Below are 25,350 nucleotides of genomic sequence, written 5' to 3'. Positions count from 1 at the left end.
GACAGGGAAAGTACAAGATGGACTTGACATATTGTATGATGCCAGAAATAAGGAAGTTAAAAAAAAAAAAGTGATGGGGTTATGCCAAAAGGACACAGGAGCCAACTTGAAGGAGGTTCCAGTGACCGAATCTAGGAAACTTTCACCAACAAAATAAATAATGCTAGTAACGGATGAAGAATTCAGGAGACAATACTGATATAAATAAACAAATAAATAAATGGGGGGGGGAAGAAAAACTCTTTTTTACAACAGAATACCAACAAATAAATGTAGAAGGAATAATGCAATAGGAAAATCACCATTTGGCCAACACTACACTAACAATTGTTTCGGACAAGAATCACCAATAAAGGGTAAAATTAGTGGGAAAAATTATGATGAGAAACAGGGTTTTAACATAGTCTCAAAATATCTCCCCACAAGTTTTTTTTTTTTTTTAATTGTACTTCAGATGAAGGTTTACAGAACAAGCTAGTTTCTCACTGAACAGTAAGTACACATGCTGTTTTATGACATTGATTAACAACCCCACAACATGTCAACACTCCCCCTTCTCGACTTTGGATTCCCTTTCACCAGCGTTCCTCTTCCCTTCTGCCTTCTAGTCTTTGCCCCTGGGCTGGTGTGCCCCTTTAGTCTTGTTTTGTTTTATGGGCCTGTCTAATTTTTGACTGAAGGGTGAACCTCAGAAGTGACTTCATTACTGAGCTAAAAGGGTATCTGGGGTTTTCTTGGGGTTTCTCCAGTCTCTGCCAGACTAGCAAGTCTGGTCTTTTTTTGTGAGTTAGAATTTTGTTCTACATTTTCCTCCAGCTCTGTCTGCAAACCTCTATTGTAATCCCTGTCAGAGCAGTCAGTGGTGGTAGCCAGGCACCATCTAATTGTACTGAACTCAGTCTGGTGGAGGCCGTGGTAGATGTGGTCTGTTAGTCCTTTGGACTAATCTTTCCCTTGTATCTTTAGTTTTTGTCATTCTCCCTTGCTCCCGAAGGGACGAGACCAGTGTTGTATCTTAGATGGCTACTCACAGGCTTTAAGGACCCCAGAAGCTACTCACCAAAGTAGAATGTAGAACATTTTCTTTATAAAATATGTTATGCCAATTGACCTAGATGTTCCCCAAGGCCATGGTTCCTACAGCCCTCAGCCCACCATTTTGGTCCCTCAGGGAGATCAGACGTGTCTGTGGAGTTTCCATGACCTTGCCTTCCCCACAAGTTTCTTGTTAATCACAAAGGGAAAAATTGTGACATTACAATAGAGAAAACTGGAAGGTACCATCTTAATTTAGTGATCAAAAGTTTCATCACGGTAATGGTGCAAGTCATCATCATATGTCTCCACTTATGACGTGCTAAGAAAGATATAGCACCACTTCTTGTGTATTTGTTCAAAAATTGTATAACCTCAATTTAATCATGAACGAATGCCAAACAAACCCAAACTAAGGGCCATTCCGTAAAATAAATGACCGTGCATTGCAAAAAAAAAAAAAACGCCAAGGTCATGAAAGGCAAAGAGAAAAAAAAAAAGATTCCAGATTAAAGAAAACTAAGAAGATATGACAACTAAATGCAATGTGTGATTCTGAACTAGGCCCTGGAGCAGAAAAACGACATCAATGAGACAACTGGTGATATTAAAAAAGGTCTGTTAATTAGATAATAGCATGTATAAGTGAAAATTTCTGGATTTTGATCATTGTCCTTAGATGTTAACTTTGGGGATGATCTGGATGAAGAGTACACAGGAGGTCTCACATTTTTGTAACAAGTTTGTAAGTGAAACTATTTCAAAGAGAAAATTTAAGAAGTATAAAAAAAATAGTAATCCCCATCCTTTAAAATATTTTCATGGCCATCCCTTCTTTAAAACCTTCCCTGACTCATTATCTATTCTAATTCTGTACTTAGATTTATTTCTATATTTTATCATTTTTATTTATGAGTCAGAGGTCCACAAGTTGGAAGCCAGTGAGCTAATTTGGCCTTCAACCCTGTTTTTTTTTGGCCGCCTCAAAGGGTATTTTTTTTTTTTTTTTTCTCCTGAAATCTGAATGCCTTTAGACAGAACATTTACTCTTGGGTCTGTCCCCACTACACTTTTATTGTCTTAGATACCAGGGTGGTTGTGTTTATTTATGGTACCAGACTTTTTATTTTTTTGGACAATATCTTGGAATCTTGTTTAACAATTTAAGCAAAATATATTTTCATAGATTACTTTAGTCTCTATTTGAATGATAATATTTGCTGATTCATGCTCAGATGACTTTTATTACATTATGAAATTAAGTGCTATTTCATTTTTGATTAAGAAATAGCCATTAGTCACGAAGTTCCTAACACTGATCTTTGAGGTTAATAGCCATTTAGATCAATAGCCAAACATATAAAAATGAGGAAGGTCAGAGAGTTTCTGCTATTACTAATTTCTAAGACACCTATTGGGCTCTTGGTTTAGGAATTGCATCATCTCTTCCAGGTTCTTCTCACCCCATAATCCAGTCATCTGGAAACTTTCAAAATGCTGGGGCCTAGATCCCACTTTCCAAGATTCATATTTAATAGGTATGAAATAGAACCTAGAGTCCTGGGTGGCACAAATGGTTAAACTCTCAACTACTAGCTGAGAAGTTGGGGTTCAAACCCACCCAGATGTACCCTGGAAGATAGCCCTGGTGATCTGCTTTTGAAAGACCACAGTCTTGAAACCCTAAGGAGCCGTTCTATTTTACACACATGGGGTCCCCATGAGTTGAAATCGACTTGACAGCAACTAACAACAACAGAACCTAAGGATTTATATTATTTTCAAGTTTCCCATGTAATTCCAATATGTATCTGAATTTGAGAAACACTGATCTTTCTTAGCTATGTTTGTGATAAGGGAACACTCGTTGTCCTGGGGAAAGGGTGTAACAGAAACTTTTGTGGCTTGACAAAGCTTGATATGTAGGACTGTTTACTGCAAAGTATACATTAAAATTCCTTGGGAAGCCTGTTAACAGCACAGATTCACACCCTCATAGATTCAGATTCAGTAATTCTAACACACGCTTCACGAAGTATCCGTTAGTCACTTCAGAAAAGGAAAATTAGGACCTTCTCTTGTTCAAAGCTTTATTTCTGAATCACTTGTGCTGATCCATTTACTCCTCTCACCTTCCCTCTTCTTAATCCCACAAACTTCCAAACTTATTGCTCCTGCTTCAATTTCCAACTTGGATTTCCCCATTAGACTTAACTTTTGGCACTTTCTTCTTTCTGGATCCCACTGACCACAGTGTGGTCTCTACTTGTGAATTGCCTAAGTTTGTCTTGGGGAACTGCCCCTACACCTGGGTCCACTTTTGCCAGAGGTTCCTCCACTTCAATGTCTCCTCCTTGGTCTTCCATTTGCTTATTTACCCATTTGAGCCTCTCTGTGTTGGTTAGCTTTTGCTGCAAAATAAACCACCTTAAAACTTAATGACTTAGTAAAGAGAAATGAAGCTCTGATACATACTATGACACGGATGAAACTTGCAAACATGCTAAGTGAATAAGTCAGACACAAAAGGACAAACTGTGCATGATCCCACTTATATTAACTATCTAGAATAGGCAAATGAATACAGATATAAAATTTTATTAATGGTTACTAGGGGCTGGAGGAAAGAAGGATGGGAACTATTGCTTAAGGAATATTGAGTTTCTGTTGGAGGTGATGAAAAACTTTAGAAATAGATAATGATGATGCTTGCACAACACGGTGAATGTAATTAATGCTGCTAAATTGTACACTTTAAAATTGTTAAAATGCAGAGAGAAAGAGAGTCAGGAATCAGAGGAAGAAATTGAATGCATGCCTGGTTGCCTCTGTAAACAACTGTCTCCTCTGACGTGAGACCAGCAGTGAACGGTGCCTGGCTATCATCACAAAACATTTTAATCAAAGATTCTAGAGAAGAATCCTGATCAAAATGTGGAAAATGCAGAACAGAATTTCAAATTCTCAATGTAACCTAGACTTTCTGGAGCCATTGAGGCTGGATGAACCTAAAAATTATTGCCTTGACATACTCTTTATACTTTGAACTTAAACCAAAACTATCTCCTGAAATCTCCTTTGAACCAACCAACCAGCCAACCAACCAACCAACCAACCAGCCAACCAGCCGGCCAGCCAGCCAGCCAGCCAAGCAACCAAGCAAGCAACCAACCAAATAACCAAACAAACAAAAACAGCTTATCTTAGTTAGTAAAGTACATCTGCTTTGACCATTGCGCTCTTTTAAAGAATTACGTATGTGAGATCAAACTGACAACAACTCGAAAGGTTGGATGGGAAGCTTAGGGAGGAGTGAGTTTAAGATAACAGTGTTGGAATAATTTGGAAAAGGATAGTGAGAATGATAGCACAACTTGAAGAGTGTACCAACGTCACTGAATTGTACATGTAGAAATTGTTGAAATGGTGTATCTTTGTATGTACTTCACCAAAATAAAAAATAATAATAACAAAAAATCACGTGACCTACAAAAATTATTAAAATGGCAAGATTTTTATTTTATATATTTTACCACAATAAAGTCAGGGAAAGAAAATACTAATGACTTAAAACAACAAACATGATTCTATGGGATAATGGTGTGTTTTCTGGTCTGGACCATCTCAGCTGGGATGGAACTCACATCTTTGAGACCCCAGCTGGGATATTTGGGACAACTGGGGCCTCTCCCTATATGGTCTCTTATCCTTCAATAGGTCAGTCTAGACTTGTTCATATGGTGGTGGAAGGGTTCCATGCAGCAAGAGAACGCCAGCCCCAATAAGCAAGTGTTTCTCTGAGCCTCAGCTTGTATCATATTTACTGATGTCTCATTGAACAAAGTAAGTCACATGGCCAAGCCCAGCATCAGTGGTGGAAGGGACTATCTGAAGGCATGAATCACTGGAGGTCCTTAATACAAAAATAGAACAGAGGCCTCTCTCTAATTCTAATTATTCATGTTTCTTTCACATGCAAATGTACTCACTCTCTCCTGGGGACTCCCCACCATGGCTACCACTAAGTCTTATCCAATCTATAGCATCAGGCTTGAAGTCCAGAATTCTGTGATTTTTATCAAGTCCAAATAAGGATGAGGCTCCTCAGGTGCAGTTACCTGCTACTGCTCCTATAGATCTAGAGACCTGTAAACTGAAGAGACAAGTTATGTGCTCTGCACACACTCTACAAACAATAAGGAGGCAGGAACAGGATAATCGAAATAAATAAACTTCCCTTTGAAAAAGGAATGAATGGGAGGCATATAGCAGTCACTGATTCATGAGAATTCTGGAATCCAGCCAGGCTATGGTGCCAGATCCTCTAGTCTGAGAGGAAGATCCAGTTCTGTTCCCTAGGGGTAGCTGCCTGAACCATTGTCCTCCTTAGCTCTTGGCTTCTTTCTCTGGGATATTGATTTTGTCTTCTGAGACAACTTCCTTTGTCATAAGAAATGTTCTGTGTTTTCAACTGAGTCAATTGTAGCCTGTTTCTCGCCTTTAGAAAGTCGGAGGCCAGAGGCCGTTTTGCAATTTGTGAACTCCAAGTTGGCTGTTTGTTTTGTTTTGTTTTCAGTACAACTCTCTTTAAAATGTTATAGGCGTTCTGTGATTTTCACTTAATTCCACCACTGCCCCAAAGTCACATTCACAATTCTTTTTATCAGGTTTTTATCTATGTTTGGTGGCTATGGAAACAATACCCTTAAGATTCTTAGAAGCTCCTTTGTCTACCTGAGAACCACCTTAAATCGGAAGTCTTAACAGTGGGTCGTAATAGCCATACTCTTGATTTAATCTTTACCCTGAGGCCATTTCTTATTCTGAGAATCTTTTACTGGGAGTGGTTAAGAGCTGTGGCTGCTGATCAAAAGGTCAGTGGTTCAAATCCACCAGTCGTTCTTTGGAAACCCTGTGGGGCATTTCTACTGTGTCCTATAGGGCCAATGGGAGTAGGAATCCACTCAATGGTAATGGGTTTGGTTTATTTATTTATTTATTGGGGCGGGTGGAGGGTGCAGCTGCAGGCACTAGAGATAGAAAATAGTTTTATTTTCAACCCAAGTTTTGCTAGTTTTTTTTTCTGCTATATTAGCATGGGTCACCATTTTTTCCAGCCTGCTATAGCAATCTCCTCACGATTTTCCCAGTCTTCACCAACAGTTTGTCTCTTTTCCAGCCTTGATTACACTTTCCTCAGTGTTTTTCCAGCCTCTGCTCACTGTTCATTCAAATCCAGTGCCACAGGTTTTAGGTTTTTGTAATAGCAGCACCACAAACTAGGTACCAATTTGCTGTGTAACAAACTACTCCAAAATTTAGTGCCTAAAACAACAAACATTTATTACTTTTCATGATTCTGTAAGTCACCTGGGCACTTCTTCTGGTCTGGGTTGGTCTGGGTGGGACTGTTCTTGCTCACACACCTGGATCCTCAACTGAATGGTTGAGATAGCTGGAGATGTGTCATGATCTCTCCTTCATCAGCAGACCATCCTGGGCTTTTTTGCATGGTGCTAGTAGGGTTCTCCAGAGCAAGAGATGGCAACAGCCAATGCCCAAGTGCTGTTCAAGCCTTGGCTTGAGTCAGATTTGCTATTGTCTCATTAGCCAAAGCCAAGTCCCATAGCCACACCCAGAGTCAATGTGTGAAGGGATTACCCAAGGACATGTATACAGCTAGGCACAGGTCATTAAGGGCCATTATTGTACCAGTCTACCACTCTCCCTTTCAGGTGTCCAGAGACAGACCTTCAGAGTCACAGTCAAGTGGATGGATACTGGGTACATGAGGTACACATTTTTTTATAAGAAGTATTTTATTATATGTGCCTGCCAATGTCCATAAAATAATTACCTTTGTGAAATAGAAATTAATAAAAATTCAGAGGTAGATATTAAGGATCAACAAAAGTAGAAATTTGTATAGTATGGCACATGTGCTACAGGGATAAACTTTTGTACAGGTTTCAAAATTTAGCTTTCCTTTTAATATTCACTGGTTCATGAAAAGTGGTTTAGGAAACCTTTGAAGGATTCATTTTACTACAAAAACAAACAGACTTTCTGGGATCTAAAGGCATATGTACTTGAAGATACTCCAGTCAGCAGGGGTCATGTTAAGCATTCTGCAGACAGAATTGTTTCAGGTCTGCAGCTTCCTGGGAAACCTTCATGCGGTTGAGCCCAGCTTCCAGCCAGAGCTGCTGAATCACTTTCTTTACAGCGGCAAAGCTGGAGGAGCCAGACTTGATGCACCAGAAAGTCGGGCTGATTCTTATCTCTAGGTCAGTCGCTCCGTAGAGGTACACATTTTTTGAGATGCAAAGCAAACTTCAGAGACAGACTTCTTATTTTCTTTTGGAACTTCCTTTCTTCTACCTGGCCCTCCATCAAAGGGTGAATACCTTGAAGTCCTGTTCCAGCTGTGTAACTCTGCCTCCCTGGCTATTGTTGATTGGACCGATGATGGATATCTGAACCAAAATTAACCTATTAGATTCCCTCTCCTGGGCATTTCTTGAATGAAGATGTTGTTATTTTTAGGTACCCTCGAGTTGGTTCTGACCCATAACCATCCTATGTATAATAGAACAAAACACTGAATGGTTCTGCATCATCTTTGCAAATTGTTGCTATGTTTGAGCCCATTGTTGCAGCCACTGTGTCAATCCATCTTCTTGAGGGTCTTCCCACCATCCTTGCTTCTAAGGAGCATTCTGGTTGTACTTCTTCCGAGACAGTTTTGTTCGTTCTTTTGACAGTTCAAGGTAGATTCAATATTCTTCACCAATGCATAATTCAAAGGCATCAATTCTTCTTCAGTCTTCCTTATTTTCAGCCCGCACATGCATATGAGACTATTGAAAATATAATGACATGGGTCAGGCATACCTTATCCTCAAAGAAACATCTTTGCTTTTTAACACTTTAGAGAGGTCTTTTGCAGCAGATTTGCCCAATGCAATGCATCATTTGATTTCTTGACTACTACTTTCACAGGTATTGATTATGGATCAAAGTAAAAGAAATTCTTGACAACTTCAAACTTTTCTCTGTTTATCATGATGTTGCTTATTGGTCCAGTTGTGAAGATTTTTGTTTTCTTTATGTTGAGATGTAATACATACTGAAGTCTGTGTGTGGTCTTTGGTCTTCATCAGTAAGTGCTTCAAGCCCTCTTCACTTTCAGTAAGCAAAATTGTGTCATATGCATATCACAGGTTGTTAATAAGTCTTCTTCCAATCCTGAAACCCTGTTCTTCTTCATATAGTCTGGCTTTTCAGATTATTTGCTCAACATATAGGTTGAATAAGTATGGTGAAAGGATACAACCTTGGCCACACCTTTCCTGATTTAAAGCCATACAGTTCAAATTACTGCCTCTAGGTCTATGTACAGGTTCCACATGAGCCCAATTAAGTGTTCTGGAATTCTCATTCTTCCCAATGTTATCCATAATTTGCTATGATCCATGCAGTTAAATGTCTTTGTATAGCCAATCAAACACAGGTAAACACCTCTCTGGTAATCTCTTTCAGCCAAGGTCCATCTGACATCAGCAATGACACCCCTCATTCCATGTCCTCTTCTGAGCCCAAGAGATGCCCCTGTATTCTCATAATACATGCCTCTATCCCATCTTTTTCATTTTCCTTTTTGCAATCTGGATTGGTATCAGCTATTTGCAACCATCCCATTGTCACCGAGTCAATGCTGACTCATAGTGACCCCAAAGGACAGAGTAGAACTACCCCATAAGGTTTCCAAGAAGTGCCTTGTGGATTCGAACTGCCAACCTTTGGTTAGCAGCTGTAGGTCTTAACCACTACGCGACCAGGGTTTTCTTTACGACCATTGTCCTAGTTTATACACTGAGCTTGGAGACCAAAGGGCTGGAGCAAGGCAGTGATCAGGTGCCCTCAAAAAGAATTGAGGCTGTCATGAATATACAAGCAAAAATTCTCAACAAAACTCTAGCCAATGGAATTCAACAGCATATCCAAAAAAATAAAATATCATGACCAAGTGGTATGCAAGGATGGCTCAACATTAGAAAATTAATCAACATAATCCAGCCCATAAATAAAACAAAAGAATCACATGATCATTTCAATCAACACTGAAAAGGCATTTGACATAGGCCAACACCCATTCATGATAAAAACGCTCAGAAAAAATAGGAATAGAAGAACAATTCCCCAACAAAATAAAAGGTGTTTGTATAAAATCAACAGTCAACATCTTTCTCAACAGAGAGAGACTGAAAGTATTCTGCTTGAAAATGGGAACCAGACAAGGATGCCCTTTATCACCACTCTTATTCAACATTGTGCTGGAAGTCCTAGCTAGAGCAATGATGTGAGAAAAGGAAATAAAGGGCATCCAAATTGGTAAGAAAGTAGTAAAACTATTGCTATTCATAGATGATATGATCCTATACATAGAAAACTCCAAAGAATCCACAAAAAAGTTACTGGCACTAATAGCAGATTTAGGCAAAATAGCAGAATATAAGATTAACATATAAAAATCAACTGGATTCCTCGACACCAATAAAGAGAGCTTTGAAAAGGAAATCGCCAAATCAATACCATTTACAATAGCTCCCGAGGATAAAATACATAAGAATAAATCTAACCAAGGATGTAAAAGATCTACACAAAGAAAACTACAAAACACTACTGCATAAAACCAAAATTGACCTACATAAATGGAAAAGCATATCGTGCTCATTAATAGGAAGACTCAACACCACGAAAACGTCAGTACTACGCAAAGTGATCTACAGATACAAGGCAATTCCAATTCAAGTTCCAACAGCATTCTTTAACCAGATGGAGGAACAAATAGCCAACTTTATATGGAAAGGGAAGAGGCCCCAGATAAGGAAAGCATTACTGAAGAAGAAGAATAAAGTGGAAGGCCTCAAAAAATCTGATGTAAAACAATTATATAGCCACAGTAGTTAGAACAGCCTGGTACTGGTACAACAACAGACACACAGACCAATGGAACAGAATTCAGAACCCACATGTAAATCCATCCATCCACAAGCAGTTGATTTTTGACAAGGACCAAAGTCCATTAAGTGGGGAAAAGATAGTCTCTTTAACAAATGATGCCGGCATAACAGGATGTCCATCTATAGAAAAATGAAACAGGATCCATATCTCACGCCATACACAAAAACTAACTCAAAATGGATCAAAGACCTATATATAAAACCTAAAACAATAAAGCTCATGGAAGAGAAATAAGGACAATGCTAGGGGCCCTGATACATGGCATAAATGGTATACGAACCATAACTAACAATGTACAAATGCCAGAAGAGAAAGTAGATAAATGGGAGCTCCTAAAAATTAAATGCTTATGCTCATCAAAAGTTTTCACCAGAAGAGTAAAAAGAGAATCTACAGACTGGGAAAAATTTTTGGCTGTGGCATATCCAACAAGGGTCTAATCTCTATAATCTACAAGATACTTCAACACTTCAATGACAAAAAGGCAAATAATCCAATTTAAAAATGGGCAAAAGATATGAATACACAGTTCACCAAAGAAGACATTCAGGTAGCTAACAGACAAATGAGGAAATACTTGCGATCATTAGCCATTAGAAAAAAGCATATTATAACTTCAATGAGATACCTTCTTACCCCGACAATACTGGCACTAAGCAAAAAAAAAAAAACAGAAAATAATAAATATGGAGAGGTTGGTTGCAAAGAGATTCAAACTCTTAGGGATTGCTGGTGGAAATGTAAATGGTACAACCACTATGGAAAACAATATAGTTCTTCCTTAAAAAGCTAGAAATAGAAACACAATATGACCCAGCAATCCCATTCCTAGCAATATATCCTAGAGAAATAAGAGCCATCACACGAATAGACATATGCACACCCATGTTCATTGCAGCACTATTCACAATAGCACAAAGATGGAAACAACCTAACTGCCATCAACAGATAATTGGATAAACAAATTATGGTACATACACACAATAGAATACTATGCAATGATAAAGAACAATGATGAATCTTCAAAACATCTCACAACATGGATGAATCTGGAGGACGTTTTCCCAAGTGAAATAAGTCAACTACAAAAGGACAAATATTGTATGAGATCGCTGTTATAAAAACTCAAGAAAATTTACTCACAGGAAAAAAAAAATTCTCTGATGGTTATGAGGGTGAGGAGGGATGGGGAGAGGAAATCACTAGATAGCAGCACACAAGTGTCAGTCTTGGTGAAGGGAAAGACAATACACAATATCAGGGAAGTCAGCACAACGTGACCAAAGCAAAGTCGTAAACATTTCCAAGACACATCCAGACACCGTGAGGGACCAAGTTGCTGTGTCTGAGGGCTGGGAACCATAGTGACAGGGGACATCTAGGTTAATTGTTATAACATAGTTCATACATCCCACTTTGGTGAGTAGTGTCTCTGGTCTTAAAAGCTTTCGAAGGGCCATCTAAGGTACATCTATTGGTCCCATCCCATCCAGAGCAAAGGAGAATGAAGACAGCCAAAGACACCAGTGAAAGATTAGTCCAAAGGACTAAAGGACCACATGAATCATAAATTCCACTAGCCTGAACCCAGAAGAACTAGATGGTATACGGCTACCACCACCAACTGCTTTGACAAGGATCACAATACAGTGTCCCAAACAGAGCGGGAGAAAGATGTAGAACAAAATGCAAATTCACACACACACAAAAAAAGACCAGGCTCACTGGTCTGACAGAGACTGGAGGGAGGAACCTCCAAGACTATGGCCCCTGGAAACTCTGCTAACTCAGAACTGAAACCAATTCCAAAGCCCACTTTTCAGACAAAAATTAGACAGACTTATGAAACAAACAACACATGTGAAGAATGTGCTTCTTAGTTCAATCAAATGTACGAGACCAAAAGGGCAACTCTTGCCCAAAAGCAAGATGAGGAGGCAGGAAATTACAGGAATATTAGACAAATGGACACAGGGAGCCCAGGGGTGGCAGGGTGGGGGTGGGGATCGGAGAAGGGGAGAGTGCTGTCACATTGTGGAGATTGCAACCAATGTCATAAAACGATATGTACATAAATTTTCGAATGAAAAACTAATGAGCTCTAAACTTTCACCTAAACCACAATTAAAAAAAAAAAAAAAGGCACTGAGAATCATATAAGATAAAACTAAACCTGTGGTCAGAACCAAGGGGTGAGAGATGAGCTAGGACTGGGTAACAAAATCCAAAATACAATAACCAGTAGATTTAAAAAAAGAGTAAGAAGGATTTCTTTTCTTAAGAGTGGGGACATAGGAAGAGACAAGGACTTTGTAATCAGGAGGCCTGGACACTCATTTTCTTGCTGGATGCTGTGTGGATGAATTGAAATGGATTAAAGACTCAGGGTTGGACAGATGTGACAACTACCACCTCAATGTTTATGTAGTTTCCTGAAGGTATGTTTCTAAGTTATTTCCTGGTATTTATCATTATTTTAAATGGCTGTTCTCCATCAAATTAATATGTCATCATTTACCATTACTTTATTATGCCATGTTTAGGAGATTTCAGTTTTCTGCTGCCAGAATAACTCTGCTCTGATCATCTTTATAGATTTATACTTTTGAGTTCATTCCTGTGATACACTTTCTAATTTTTCAAGAATTAGATCACTGGATATATTAACATATTTAAGGCAAGTGATCTAAGTGGCCAGTGTTTTCCAGAAGAGTTTTACCAGTATATAACATTGTCATCAGCCTTCCTGTTTCCCTGAAACCTTATCACCACTGAGTTTTATAACTTTTCTTCCTGTTTTTTCAAATAGTTTCACAGACAAATGACATCTCATGGTTTTTATTTGCATGTCTTTAATTCTAAGTAAGATGATTGATCATTTTTCCTTGTATTAATTTACCAAAACTAATTCTAAAGTTTTCTCCAGTCATAGAGTGTAAATTACAATTAGATTTAGCTGTAAATGACAAAAATTAAAAATCCAAACAATTAAAAAAGAAAAAAAAAGAACAGTGGCTGTTTTCTTTCTCACATAAAAGAAGTCTCTCAAGATTGTCCAGGGCTGGCAAGGTACCCCTTGTTGTCAGGGACCCAGGCTCTGTAAATCTCATGGCTCTATTATCCTCAGCAACAGCTTTTGCTTCCTGATCTATATTCCATTCAGCATGAAGGGGATGGGGGTGGGGATGGGATATGCTACTTCCCTTTAAAGACATTTTCCAGAAGGTGCACACCACCTCTGTTTATATCCCATTGGCCAGCACTTAGTTTTATTTCCAAGAATGAAAAGGGGAACAGATACCATGTTAATGAGCAGTCTCTGTGACAGACAGCTAGTCTCCATCTTCCATTAGGATTGAGAAAGTACCCAGTGAGGAAAAGATGGAGCCATCCGGGGGAGGCAGTGTGAAGAGAGCCAAGGCTCAGAGATGCACAAAGAAATAGGTGCGCGGCAGTGGAAAAACAACTCCTGTGGGAAATCGGATGCTCCCTGATCGTGGGTTCTTTTCAGATGCTAAACCCTTGGCCCTCTCTAATAGACCTTCCATTTCCTCCCTAAATTCTAAACATTTTTCAAGGCCCAACTCATATCTCAACTTTTTCTGCAACCTCCCCTACCAACGCAAGCACTTATTAGTTACTACTCATTTCAACCTTGACTCTAAGACGGGTCTTGGTAGTTAGCATTCGGACGTGTTTAATTGACCCAAAAAAACAAACAAAAAAAACCAAGTACCTTCAGGTCGATTCTGACTCATAGCAACCCTATAGGACAGAGTAGAACTGCCCCATAGAGTTTCCAAGGAGCGCCTGGCGGATTCGAACTGCCGACCCTTTGGTTAGCAGCTGTAGCACTTAACCACTACGCCACCAGGGTTTCCAATTGACCCAAAGATATTATAAATTTATTGAAAGCACAAAAGCACAAAGTAGCCCTTGGAAGTCACGTCTCAGTCTATGAGCAGCCCACTTCAGGTGGGGCTCAGGATAAGATCTTCCTCTCTCTGGTCTCCCCCTCTGGGGTTTCCTCTATCTTTTGGCCTCTCTGCCCTCTCCCTGGGCTCTCTTACTCCAGTTACTGTTTGTACCAAGAAGGTAGGGGTGGAAAACTGCCTTTCCTGGTCTTGCTTCCGAATGAGCCATTAATTCGTTTAACAAACTTTGGACCAAATGAAAAACAACCCCAAATCCCTAACTTCCTCTCGCTACCATGGACTTATAGCATTACCTCAGTGTATTATTATTATGCTAATATGATTCTAATGAGTCTGGTGGTACAATGTCTAAACAGTTGGCCGCTAACTAAAAGGTCAGCAGTTCAAACCCATGAGTCACTCTGTGGAAGAAAAGACCTGGCAATCTGCTTCTGTAAAGATTACAGCCTAGGAAACCCTTGTGGTAGTTCTACCCTGCCCTATAGGATTGCTATGAGTCATAACAACAATAGTAGAAGTCTGCCTTTGTTTACTAAGTATCAGCTAAATTATCTGCATTTATTTCCTACCTTAATACAAAACTGAGACGAGACTTAGTGGGGGAGAACTTGTTCTGCCATATGAGGGAAGCAATAAGGGTCATCAAAGAGGAGCAGATAAAGTGCCTGTGGAGAGGGGTGGAGATGAATGTCAAGGCTGAGGAGACAATGTGAACATAGGTAAGTCAATGTGAACCCAGGTAGGACAGCAGGCAACCTGACCCAGGGAGAGTATTTGAATTTGCACGGGCCATGTACGGGGCTGAAATTTGATCCTTTTCAGCAGTGTCTATTGTTGGGTTGGTGCTGCCATGCTGACCGTTAAGGTATTTTGGCTCTTATTCCAGGTATAGGCACATCAAGGGATGTAAGGAAAAGGAAGTGTGAAAAGTAGGAAAGGGCCAGCTTGTAAAGGCCTTGAATGTCAGGCTAAGAAGCTGAGAGGCAGTATGGAGCCATGGACAAGGGTGGTTTTGGAATAAAAGAAACATCCAGGTTCATATTCCCTCTCTACCAGATATTGACTGTGAGTTTGGACAAACTACTTATTTCTCATGTGTAAAATGAGGATAATAATAATGACATCACACTTATTACATAGTAATGTCTTGTTAGTCTACAGTAGTCATTAAGGATTGTGTGAAGCATAGCATACGGTAATATGCTGTAACAGTGCTATTAAACATGCGATAAACTACAACTTGATAAAATTACAAATAAATAAAAAATTCTTTAGTAATCGTCTTAGTTATCTAGTGCTGCTATAACAAATATACCACAAGTGGATAACTTTAACAAAGAGAAATTTATTCTCTCACAGTCTAGGAGGAGAGAAGTCTGAATTCAAGATGCCAGCTCCAGGGGAAGGCTTTCTCTGTCACCTCTGAGGGGAAGGCCCTTGTCTTCAATCTTCCCCTGGTCTAGGAGCTTCTTGGTGAAGGGACCCCAGGTCCAAAGGATGTGCTCTCTTTCTGCTTCTTCATTCTTGGTGGCATGAAGTTCCCCTGTCTCTCTGCTCCCTTCTCTCTTTTATGACTCAAAGAGATTGACTCAAGACACAACCTAATCTTGTAGATTGAGTCTTGCCTCATTAATATAACTGTCTCTAATCCTGCCTCACTAACATCATAGAGGTAGGGTTTACGACATATAGGAAAATCCACATCCAATGACAAAATGGTGGACAGCCACATAACACTGGGAATCATGGCCTAGCCAAGTTGACATACGCTTTTGGGGGACACAATTCAATCCATAATAGTAGCTATGGAATTATTCAATGGATCACTCATCAAGATCCAATGGGTCAAATGTTTCCATTTCCAGAAAGTTCTTGATACTTCTTGAATTGTCAAGCTGGGACTCAAAGAAGGAGGAACCCCTGGATTCCTGAGTCAAAGTAATTGCAGGGCATGCGGGTGCTTGGACGTTCCTCTTCTCTCATTGCCAGTTGGGGAGTCCCCTCAGCCTAAAAATGCCTCTGCTGAAAGCCTGGAGGGAAGGAAAGAAGCAGTGTGGGGAGAAAGGGTGGGGACAATTTGAAAAAGAAAGTGAAAGGATGCTAAGAAAATCTTGTTTTTGCTTAGAGATACTGCATAAGGCCAGTCCCTTCTTTCTCATCTTTCTCTTGGAAAGGAGAGCTCAGACCGAGGAGTCACTACTGTCTTTCTTCCCTCTTTTAGAATCCTCTGCTTTCGTATCCTGAAATGGCCCAGGAACAAGTGAGAGACAAGACAGATGGCTGCGGGTGAATACCAGCAGGCTTCTTTGGTTCTAATATCCAAGTTTCTCAGCTATGGAGGCATCTAACACCCCTCCAATACTATACTTATATCATGAGTAAAGCAAAAAAAAAAAAAAAACAAAAAAACCTGTTGCCGTCAAGTCGATTCTAACTCGTAGCAACCCTATAGGACAGAGTAGAACTGCCCCATAGGGTTTCCAAGGAGCGGCTGGTGAATTCGAACTGCCAACTTTTTGGTTAGCAGCCTAGCTCTTAACCATTGCACCACTAGGGCTCCACAGGAAATCCCAATTCCTTTCCTCTGTCTCTCCCTCCAGAAACTGAGTGTTGGAATCTTCTAAGCTACAGGCCCAAGGTTAACTCAGCCCAGCAAACTGAAGTGATATTTGAGAGGCATTTCTTATTGGTACCTTAGACATTTGCAGCTAATTGTGAAACTCCAGGATACCAAAAAGAAGAGACTCCAAGAAGTGGGAAAGAATGTATGAGGTACTAGGATAAGAGTGTCCTCATCTACTTCACCAACTAGGGGCAAAGCCTTTAGAAATCATCTACCTTTGAATTTCATATGACATATCTAGAAGGACTCAGTTCAGCAGTATGCACGTCTACTATGCACAATCAGAAACTGAGGCCTGAGATTTCCAAGATGGAAGCTGTGCCTGGAAGATTGGGAAGTGGGGAGAGAGGAAGAAAAAGAAATGAGTACTTGGAGCTTGAAGGAAGATGGCTCTAGTTGGCCTGTTGAGATTGGGGAGCGGGGTAGAGTGTTAAACCTGTGGCTTAAAGGAAATGGACATTGGGAGCAGGTGCAGGCAAGGGAGTAAAATAGGAAGAGGGTGCCCCAGAACAAGAGGGTGCCTATTACCTGGCTGTGATATTTAATTTTGTGTGTCAACTTGGCTAGGCTATGATTCCCAGTTCCTTGGCCAAATATGAGACTAGTGGCTGTTAAGGAGTAGTTACATGTGACTAAGCCAGTTGTCCTTAAGTAAAGCAGACTGTCTTTCGTAATGTTGTTGTTGTTGCTGTTGTTAGGTGCCGTTGAGCCAGCTTCAACTCATAGTGACCCTATGTACAACAGAACAAAACATTGCCTGGTCCTGCACTATCTTTGCGTTAGTTGCTGTGTTTGAGCTCATTATTGTGACCAGTGTGTCAATCCATCTAATTGAGGGTCCCCCTCTTTTTCACTGACCCTCTACTTTACCAACTGTGATGTCCTTCTCCAGTGACTGGTCCCTACAAATGATGTGTCCAAAGTATGCGAGACTTCTTTGCTTTTAAGAAGCATTCTAGCTGTATTTCCTGCAAGATTGGCTTTCTTGTTCTTCTGGCAGTCCAAGTACATTCAATATTCTTTGCCAACCCCACAATTTGAATATGTCAATTCTTGTCTGATCTTCTTTTTTTATTGTCCAGCTTTTGCAAGGTGGACAATATGAGGTGATCGAAAATATCCTGGTATGGGTCAGATACACCCTTGGCATCAAAGTGATAGCTTTGCTTTTTAAGATTTTTAAGAAGTATTTTGCAGCAGATTTGCCAAATGCAATACACCATTTGATTTCTTGACTCTTACTTCCATGGATGTTGATTGTTGATCCAAGTAGAATGTAATATAATACAATCAATCACTTGAAAGCCATTAGAGCAAAAATGGAGTTTCCTTAGGTTGTGTTCTCTCTCCAGACCACAAATAGGTATTTCATCAGCACTCTCTGTCTCTGTATCCCTCTGCACTCTGTGCTCTTCCCGTCACTTGACCTTTGGAGTTTAGGACACAAGCCAGCAGGAATCTCCAGCCCATTGCTTGACCTATAGATTTTGCACTTGTCATGAAAAAAAGAAGAACCCCATTATCATTGTGTTATGACTCATAGTGAACCTGTAGGACTGAGTAGAGCTGCCCCATGGATTCCCAAGGCTGTAATCTCAGGCTGCCACATGGATTCCCAAGGCTGTAATCTCAGGCTGCCACATCTTTCTTCCACAGAGTGGCTGGTGGGTTTGAATCACTGACCTTTGGGTTAGCTGGTGAGTGCTTAACCATTGCATCATCAGGGCTCTTTGCCAGTCTCCCACAAATGCATGAGCCAATTCCGTGAAATAAATCTCTCTCTATATATATGTATATGTACATGTATTAAAAAAAAAATTGCCGTTCAGTTGATCCCGACTCATAGCGACCCTATAGGCCAGAGTAGAACTGCCCCATACAGTTTCCAAGGAGTGCCTGGTGGATTCAAACGGCTGACCTTTTGTTTAGCAGCCATAGCTCTTAACCACTACGCCAACAGGGTTTCCATATATGTATGCATGTGTGTGTATATATATATGTATGTACATGTATATGTTTGTGTATATATATGTATGTATATATGTGTATGTGTGTATTTACATACACATATAATTATATATATATGTGTATATATATATATATATACACACACACACACATATAAAAGGAACCCTGGTGGTACAATTATTAAGCTTTCGGCTGCCAAACAAAAGGTCAGCAGTTTGAATCCACTAGCTGCTCTCCACAGGAGAACGATGTGACAATCTGCTTCTGTAAAGATTACAGCCTTGGAAACCCTATGGGGCAGTTCTACTCTGTCTATAGGGTCACTATGAGTTGGAATCAACTCGATGGTAATCTTTTTTTTTTTATATATATGTATACATACATATAATGCATACTGGGTGATATGTATGTATATACATACAAATCGTAAGTTTTCTTTCTGTAGAGAACCCTGACTAAGACATAAGGCACCAGAGCACACAAGTCAAATCAATTTCCAGATCCTAGGTTCCATACCTGCCCTTTCCTGGAACTGATCACCCTGTGCATATGTGAAAAGAGCCTTGCGGATGACCTAGCCTATTTTCCCATTCATTTCATGCTGTTTGTTGAGTACCTGTTGTGTGCCTCACACCCTGGGAACATGGCAGTGACAAGACAGAAACAGGGCCTTCTCTCACAGAAATCAACTTGCAGCATGATGGTTCAACCTCTCCTTTTCGGATGCCTGAGTAGAGAATCAGAGGGGTGAAGGGACTTGTCCAAAGTCACTCAGCCAATAGAGAAAAGAATTTGCTGAGCCTCTACTATGTGTCTGGGCCCCTGAGAGCTACGGCAGACATAGGTGACACACTTAACACCACAAAAGTCTTGTTAAAGTGAAGAGACTTTTGCCCAAGATAGTATTATAAGGATTTGGAGGGCAAAGGCTAAGTATCCCACAGTGTGAATACAAAGCAGTTGTTCAATTGCTGTAAGTACCTCATGGGCTGTTTCGTGTATATAAAAAAAGGTTATTCAGAGGGTTAATTTTTGTTGTTGTTGTTAGTTTAAAATTTAATTAATCAAAATTTTAAATATAAAACCCAAATACCTAATGGTAAGCTTTTAAGCTATGTTTACAAATAGGAAAAGATTTCTAAGTCTAGCAAATTTGATCACTTATGAACTCCTTAAATTAATACTCTCTACAACTAACATCACTTACAAATTTAGATAAACTTCTTTAAATATTTTAAACTGTGTGTATAAATTTCATACATTTGATTTCTTTTTTTAAGAATCAATTGCTGTAATGGAAAAATCACCCTTAGTATTTAAATAACCTCTTAAAAAGTTAACAAGTCACAATCTTTTAAGTGTAGTGAAGCTTAGGTTTTCTAAAATGTTTCAGTATTATATTGTTGTTGTTGTTAGAGGCCACCGAGTCAATTCCGACTCACAGTGACCCCTATGTACAACAGAATGAAACACTGCTCAGTGTACACCATCCTCAGAATTGTTGCTGTGTTTGAGCCCATTGTTGCAGCCACTGTGTCAATTCATCTGGTCAAGGGTCTTCCTCTTTATCTTTGGCCCTCTACTTTACAGGGATTGGTCCTTCCTGAGAGCATGTCAGAGGTACATGAGACAAAGTCCCACCATCTTTACTTCTAAGGAGCATTTGTTTGTTCTCCTGGCAATCCATGGTATATTCAATATTCTTCTTCAACACCATAATTCAAAGAAGTCAATTCTTCTTTGGTCTTCTTTATTCATTGTCCAGCTTTCACATGCATATAAGGTGATTGAAAGCACCATGGCTTGTGTCAGGTGCATCTTAGTCTTTAAAGTGCCGTCTTTACTTTTCAACACTTTAAACGAGGTGTCTGTTTCCTGAGGGACCAAAATACTGGCCTGAGGGCTGTAGGGACCATGGTCTCAGGGAACATTTAGCTCAATTGGCATAACAGAGTTTATAAAGAAAATGTTCTACATTTTACTTTGGTGAATAGCATCTGGGGTCTTAAAAGGCTGTGAGTGGCCATCTAGGACTCACCACTGGTCTCACCCCTTTGCTAGCAAGAAGAATGAGGAAAACTAAAGACACAAAGGAAAGATTAGTTTAAAAGACTAATGGACCACATCTACCACAGCCTCCACCAGACCGAGTTCAGTACAATTAGATGGTGCCCAGCTACCACCACTGACTGCTCTGACAGGGATTACAATAGAGGTTTGCAGACAGAGCTGGAGGAAAATGTAGAACAAAATTCTAACTCACAAAAAAAGACCAGACTTGCTGGTCTGGCAGAGACTGGAGAAACCCCAAGAAAACCCCAGATACCCTTTCAGCTCAGTAATGAAGTCACTTCTGAGGTTCACCCCTCAGCAAAAGACTAAACAGGCCCATGGAACAAAACAAGACTAAAGGGGCACACTAGCCCTGGGGCGGGGACTGTAAAATAGAAGGGAACAGCAAAGCTGGTAATAGGGACCCTAGGGTTGAGAAGGGAGAGTGCTGGCATGTCGTGGGGTTGTTAACCAATATCACACAACAATGTGTGTATTGTTTGATGAGAAACTAGTTTGTTCTGTAAATCTTCATCTAAAGTTCAACATACATGAAAGAAAGAAAGAGAGAGAGAGAAAGAGAGAAAGAAAAAGAAGGAAGGAAGGAAGGAAGGAAGGAAGGAAGGAAGGAAGGAAGGAAGGAAGGAAGGAAGGAAGGAAGGAAGGAAGGAAGGAAGGGAGGGAGGGAGGGAGGGAGGGAGGGAGGGAGGGAGGGAGGGAGGAAGGAAGAAGAAAGAAAGAAAGAAAGAGAAAGAGAGAGAGAGAAAGAGAGAAAGAAAAAGAAAGAAAGAGAGAGAGAGAGAAAGAAAGAAAGAAAGTAAGTCAGTCAGTAAGTAAGTCTGTTGCAGCAGATTTGCCCAGAGCAACACATCCTTTGATTTCCTGACAACTGCTCCCATGGACATTGATTGTGGATCTAAGTAAAATGAAATCCTTGACAACTTCAGTATTTTTTCCATTTATCATGAAGTTGGTTATTGGTCCAGCTGTGAGGATTTTTGTTTTCTTTATGTTGAGATGCAATCCATTCTAAAGGCTGTGGTCTTTGATCTTCATCAGCAAGTACTTCAAGTCCTCTTCACTTTCAGCAAGCAAGGTTCTGTCATCTGCATAACACAGGCTGTTAATGAGTCTTCCTCCAATCCTGATGCTGCATTCTTCTTCATATAATCCAGATTCTCAGATAATTTGCTTAGCACACAGATTGAATAGCTATGTCGAAAGGATACAACCCTGAAACACATCTTTTTTGACTTTAAACCATGCAGTATCCCCTTGTTCTATTTGAATGACTACCTCTTGGTCTATGTACAGGCTCCCCATGAGCACAATTAAGTGTTCTGGAATTCCAATTCTTCAAAACCTTATCCATAATTTGTTATCATCCACACAGTTGAATGTCTTAGCATAGTCAATAAAACAAAGGTAAACACCTTTCTGGTATTCTCTGCTTTCAGCTAGGATCCATCTGACATCAGCAATGATATCCCTGGTTCCACGTCCTCTTTTGAAACCAGCTTGAATTTGTGGCAGTTTCCTGTTGATGTACTGCTGCAACTGCTTCTGAATGAAGTTCACCAAAATTTTACCTGTGTGTGATATTAATGATACTATTCCATGATTTCTGCATTCTGTTGGATCATTTTTCTTTGGAATGGGCACAAATACTGATCTCTTCCAGTCGGTTGGCCAGGGAGCCAAATTTCTTGGCATAGAAAAGTGAACACCTCCAGCACTGCACCCGTTTGTTGAAACGTCTCAGTTGGTATTCTGTCAATTCCTGGAGCCTTGTTTTTCACCAATGTCTTCACTGCAACTTGGACTTCTCCCTTCAGTACCATCAGTTCTTGATCATAGTTTCCCTCCAATGGTTGAATGTTGATCAGTTCGTATTGGTACCATGACTCCTTGAATCCTTTCCATCTTCTTTTGATGCTCCCTGCATCGTTCAATATTTTGCCCTTAGAATCCTTCAATGTTGCAACTCAAGACTTGAATTTTTTTTTCTTCAGTTTTTTCAGCTTGAGAAATGCTGAAATATTTTCTAACTTCAGGTCTTTGCACATTTCATTGTACTACTTTTTTCTGTCCTCTCAAGCCACCTTTTGAAATCTTCTGTTCAGCTCTTTTACTTCATCATTTCTTCCTTTCACTTTAGCTACTCTACATTCAGGAACAAGTTTCAGAGTCTCTTCTGACATCCATTTTGGTTTTTTCTTCCTTTCCCGTCTTTAATTACCTTTTGCTTTCTTCATGTATGATGTCCCTGATGTCATTCCACAACTAGTCTGGCCTTTGGTCATTAGCATTCAATGTGTCAAATCTATTCTTTTTTTTTTTTTTTTAATTAATTTTTATTAAGCTTCAAGTGAACATTTACCGTTCCAATCAGTCTGTCACATGTAGGTTTACATACATCTTACTCCCTCCTCCCACTTGCTCTCCCCCTATTGAGTCAACCCTTTCAGTCTCTCGTTTCGTGCCAATTTTGCCATCTTCCCTCTCTCTCTATCTTCCCATCCCCCCTCCAGTCAAGAGCTGCCAACACACTCTCAAGTGTCCACCTGATTTAATTAGCTCACTCTTCATCAGCATCTCTCTCCCCCCCACTGACCAGTCCTTTTCATGCCTGATGAGTTGTCTTCAGGGATGGTTCCTGTCCTGTGCCATCAGAAGTTCTGGGGAGCATTGTCTCTGGGATTCCTCTAGTCGCAGTCATACCATTAGGTATGGTCTTTTCATGAGAATTTGGGGTCTGTATCCTATTGGTCTCCTGCTCCCTCAGGAGTTGTCTGTTGTGCTCCCTGACAGGGCAGTCATCGATTGTGGCCGGGCACCAACTAGTTCTTCTGGTCTCAGGATAATGTAGGTCTCTGGTTCATGTGGCCCTTTCTGTCTCTTGGGTTCTTAGTTGTCGTGTGACCTTGGTGTTCTTCCTTTGCCTTTGCTCCAGGTGGGTTGAGACCAGTTGATGTATCTTAGATGGCCGCTTGTTGGCATTTAGGACCCCAGACGCCACAATTCAAAGTGGGATGCAGAATGTTTTCATAATAGAATTATTTTGCCAATTGACTTAGAAGTCCCCTCAAACCAAGTTCCCCAGACCCCAGCCCCTGCTCCGCTGACCTTTGAAGCTTTCATTTTATCCCGGAAACCTCCTTGCTTTTAGTCCAGTCCAATTGGGCTGACCTTCCTTGTATTGAGTGTTGTCTTTCCCTTCACCCAAAGCAGTTCTTATCTACAGATTGATCAATAAAAAGCCCTCTCCCTCCCTCCCTCCCTCCCCGCTTTGTAACCACAAAAGTATGTGTTCTTCTCCGTTTTTTCTATTTCTCAAGATCGTATAATAGTGGTCTTATACAATATTTGTCCTTTTGCAACTGACTCATTTCGCTCAGCATACTGCCTTCCAGATTCCTCCATGTTATGAAATGTTTCAGAGATTCGTCACTGTTCTTTATCGATGCGTAGTATTCCATTGTGTGAATATACCACAATTTATTTACCCATTCATCCGTTGATGGACATCTTGGTTGCTTCCAGCTTTTTGCTATTGTAAACAGAGCTGCAATAAACATGGGTGTGCATATATCTGTTTGTGTGAAGGCTCTTGTATCTCTAGGGTATATTCCCAGGAGTGGGATTTCTGGGTTGTATGGTAGTTCTATTTCTAACTATTTAAGATAACGCCAGATGGATTTCCAAAGTGGTTGTACCATTTTACAATCCCACCAGCAGTGTATGAGAGTTCCAATCTCTCCGCAGCCTCTCCAACATTTATTATTTTGTGTTTTTTGGATTAATGCCAGCCTAATTGGTGTAAGATGGAATCTCATCGTAGTTTTAATTTGCATTTCTCTAATGGCTAATGATCGGGAGCATTTTCTCATGTATCTGTTGGCTGCCTGAATATCTTCTTTAGTGAAATGTGTGTTCATATCCTTTGCCCACTGCTTGATTGGGTTGTTTGTCTTTTTGTGGTTGAGTTTTGACAGAATCATGTAGATTTTAGAGATCAGGCGCTGGTCGGAGATGTCATAGCTGAATATTCTTTCCCAGTCTGTAGGTGGTCTTTTTACTCTTTTGGTGAAGTCTTTAGATGAGCATAGGTGTTTGATTTTTAGGAGTTCCCAGTTATCTGGTTTCTCTTCATCATTTTTGGTAATGTTTTGTATTCTGTTTATGCCTTGTATTAGGGCTCCTAGGGTTGTCCCTATTTTTTCTTCCATGATCTTTATCGTTTTCGTCTTTATGTTTAGGTCTTTGATCCACTTGGAGTTAGTTTTTGTGCATGGTGTGAGGTATGGGTCCTGTTTCATTCTTTTGCAAATGGATATCCAGTTATGCCAGCACCATTTGTTAAAAAGACTATCATTTCCCCAATTGACTGACACTGGTCCTTTGTCAAATATCAGCTGCTCATACGTGGATGAATTTATATCTGGATTCTCAATTCTGTTCCATTGGTCTATGTGCCTGTTGTTGTACCAGTACCAGGCTGTTTTGACTACTGTAGCTGTATAATAGGTTCTGAAATCAGGTAGGGTGAGGCCTCCCACTTTCTTCTTCTTTTTCAGTAATGCTTTGCTTATCCGGGGGTTCTTTCCCTTCCATATGAAATTAGTGATTTGTTTCTCTATCCTCTTAAAATATGACATGGGTATTTGGATTGGAAGTGCGTTAAATGTATAGATGGCTTTTGGTAGAATA

The 25,350-nt window shown here is 40.1% G+C and overlaps 1 protein-coding gene across 1 annotated transcript; it reads right to left on the bottom strand.

The window, feature by feature from the left end:
* Nucleotides 1-6,812: 6,812 nt before the first annotated feature.
* LOC111749985 (guanine nucleotide-binding protein G(I)/G(S)/G(O) subunit gamma-5-like) lies at nucleotides 6,813-8,894 on the bottom strand. The gene is given in 3 exon segments (XM_064279685.1): nucleotides 6,813-7,145; nucleotides 7,148-7,368; nucleotides 8,869-8,894. Coding segments are annotated over 3 exon segments (312 nt in total). The 3' UTR covers nucleotides 6,813-7,080.
* Between the last annotated feature and the right edge of the window lie 16,456 nt (nucleotides 8,895-25,350).

Source organism: Loxodonta africana, chromosome 2, assembly GCF_030014295.1.
Source record: "Loxodonta africana isolate mLoxAfr1 chromosome 2, mLoxAfr1.hap2, whole genome shotgun sequence".
NCBI classification, from domain to species: Eukaryota; Metazoa; Chordata; class Mammalia; order Proboscidea; family Elephantidae; genus Loxodonta; species Loxodonta africana.
This window is presented reverse-complemented; position numbering and strand designations above follow the sequence as displayed.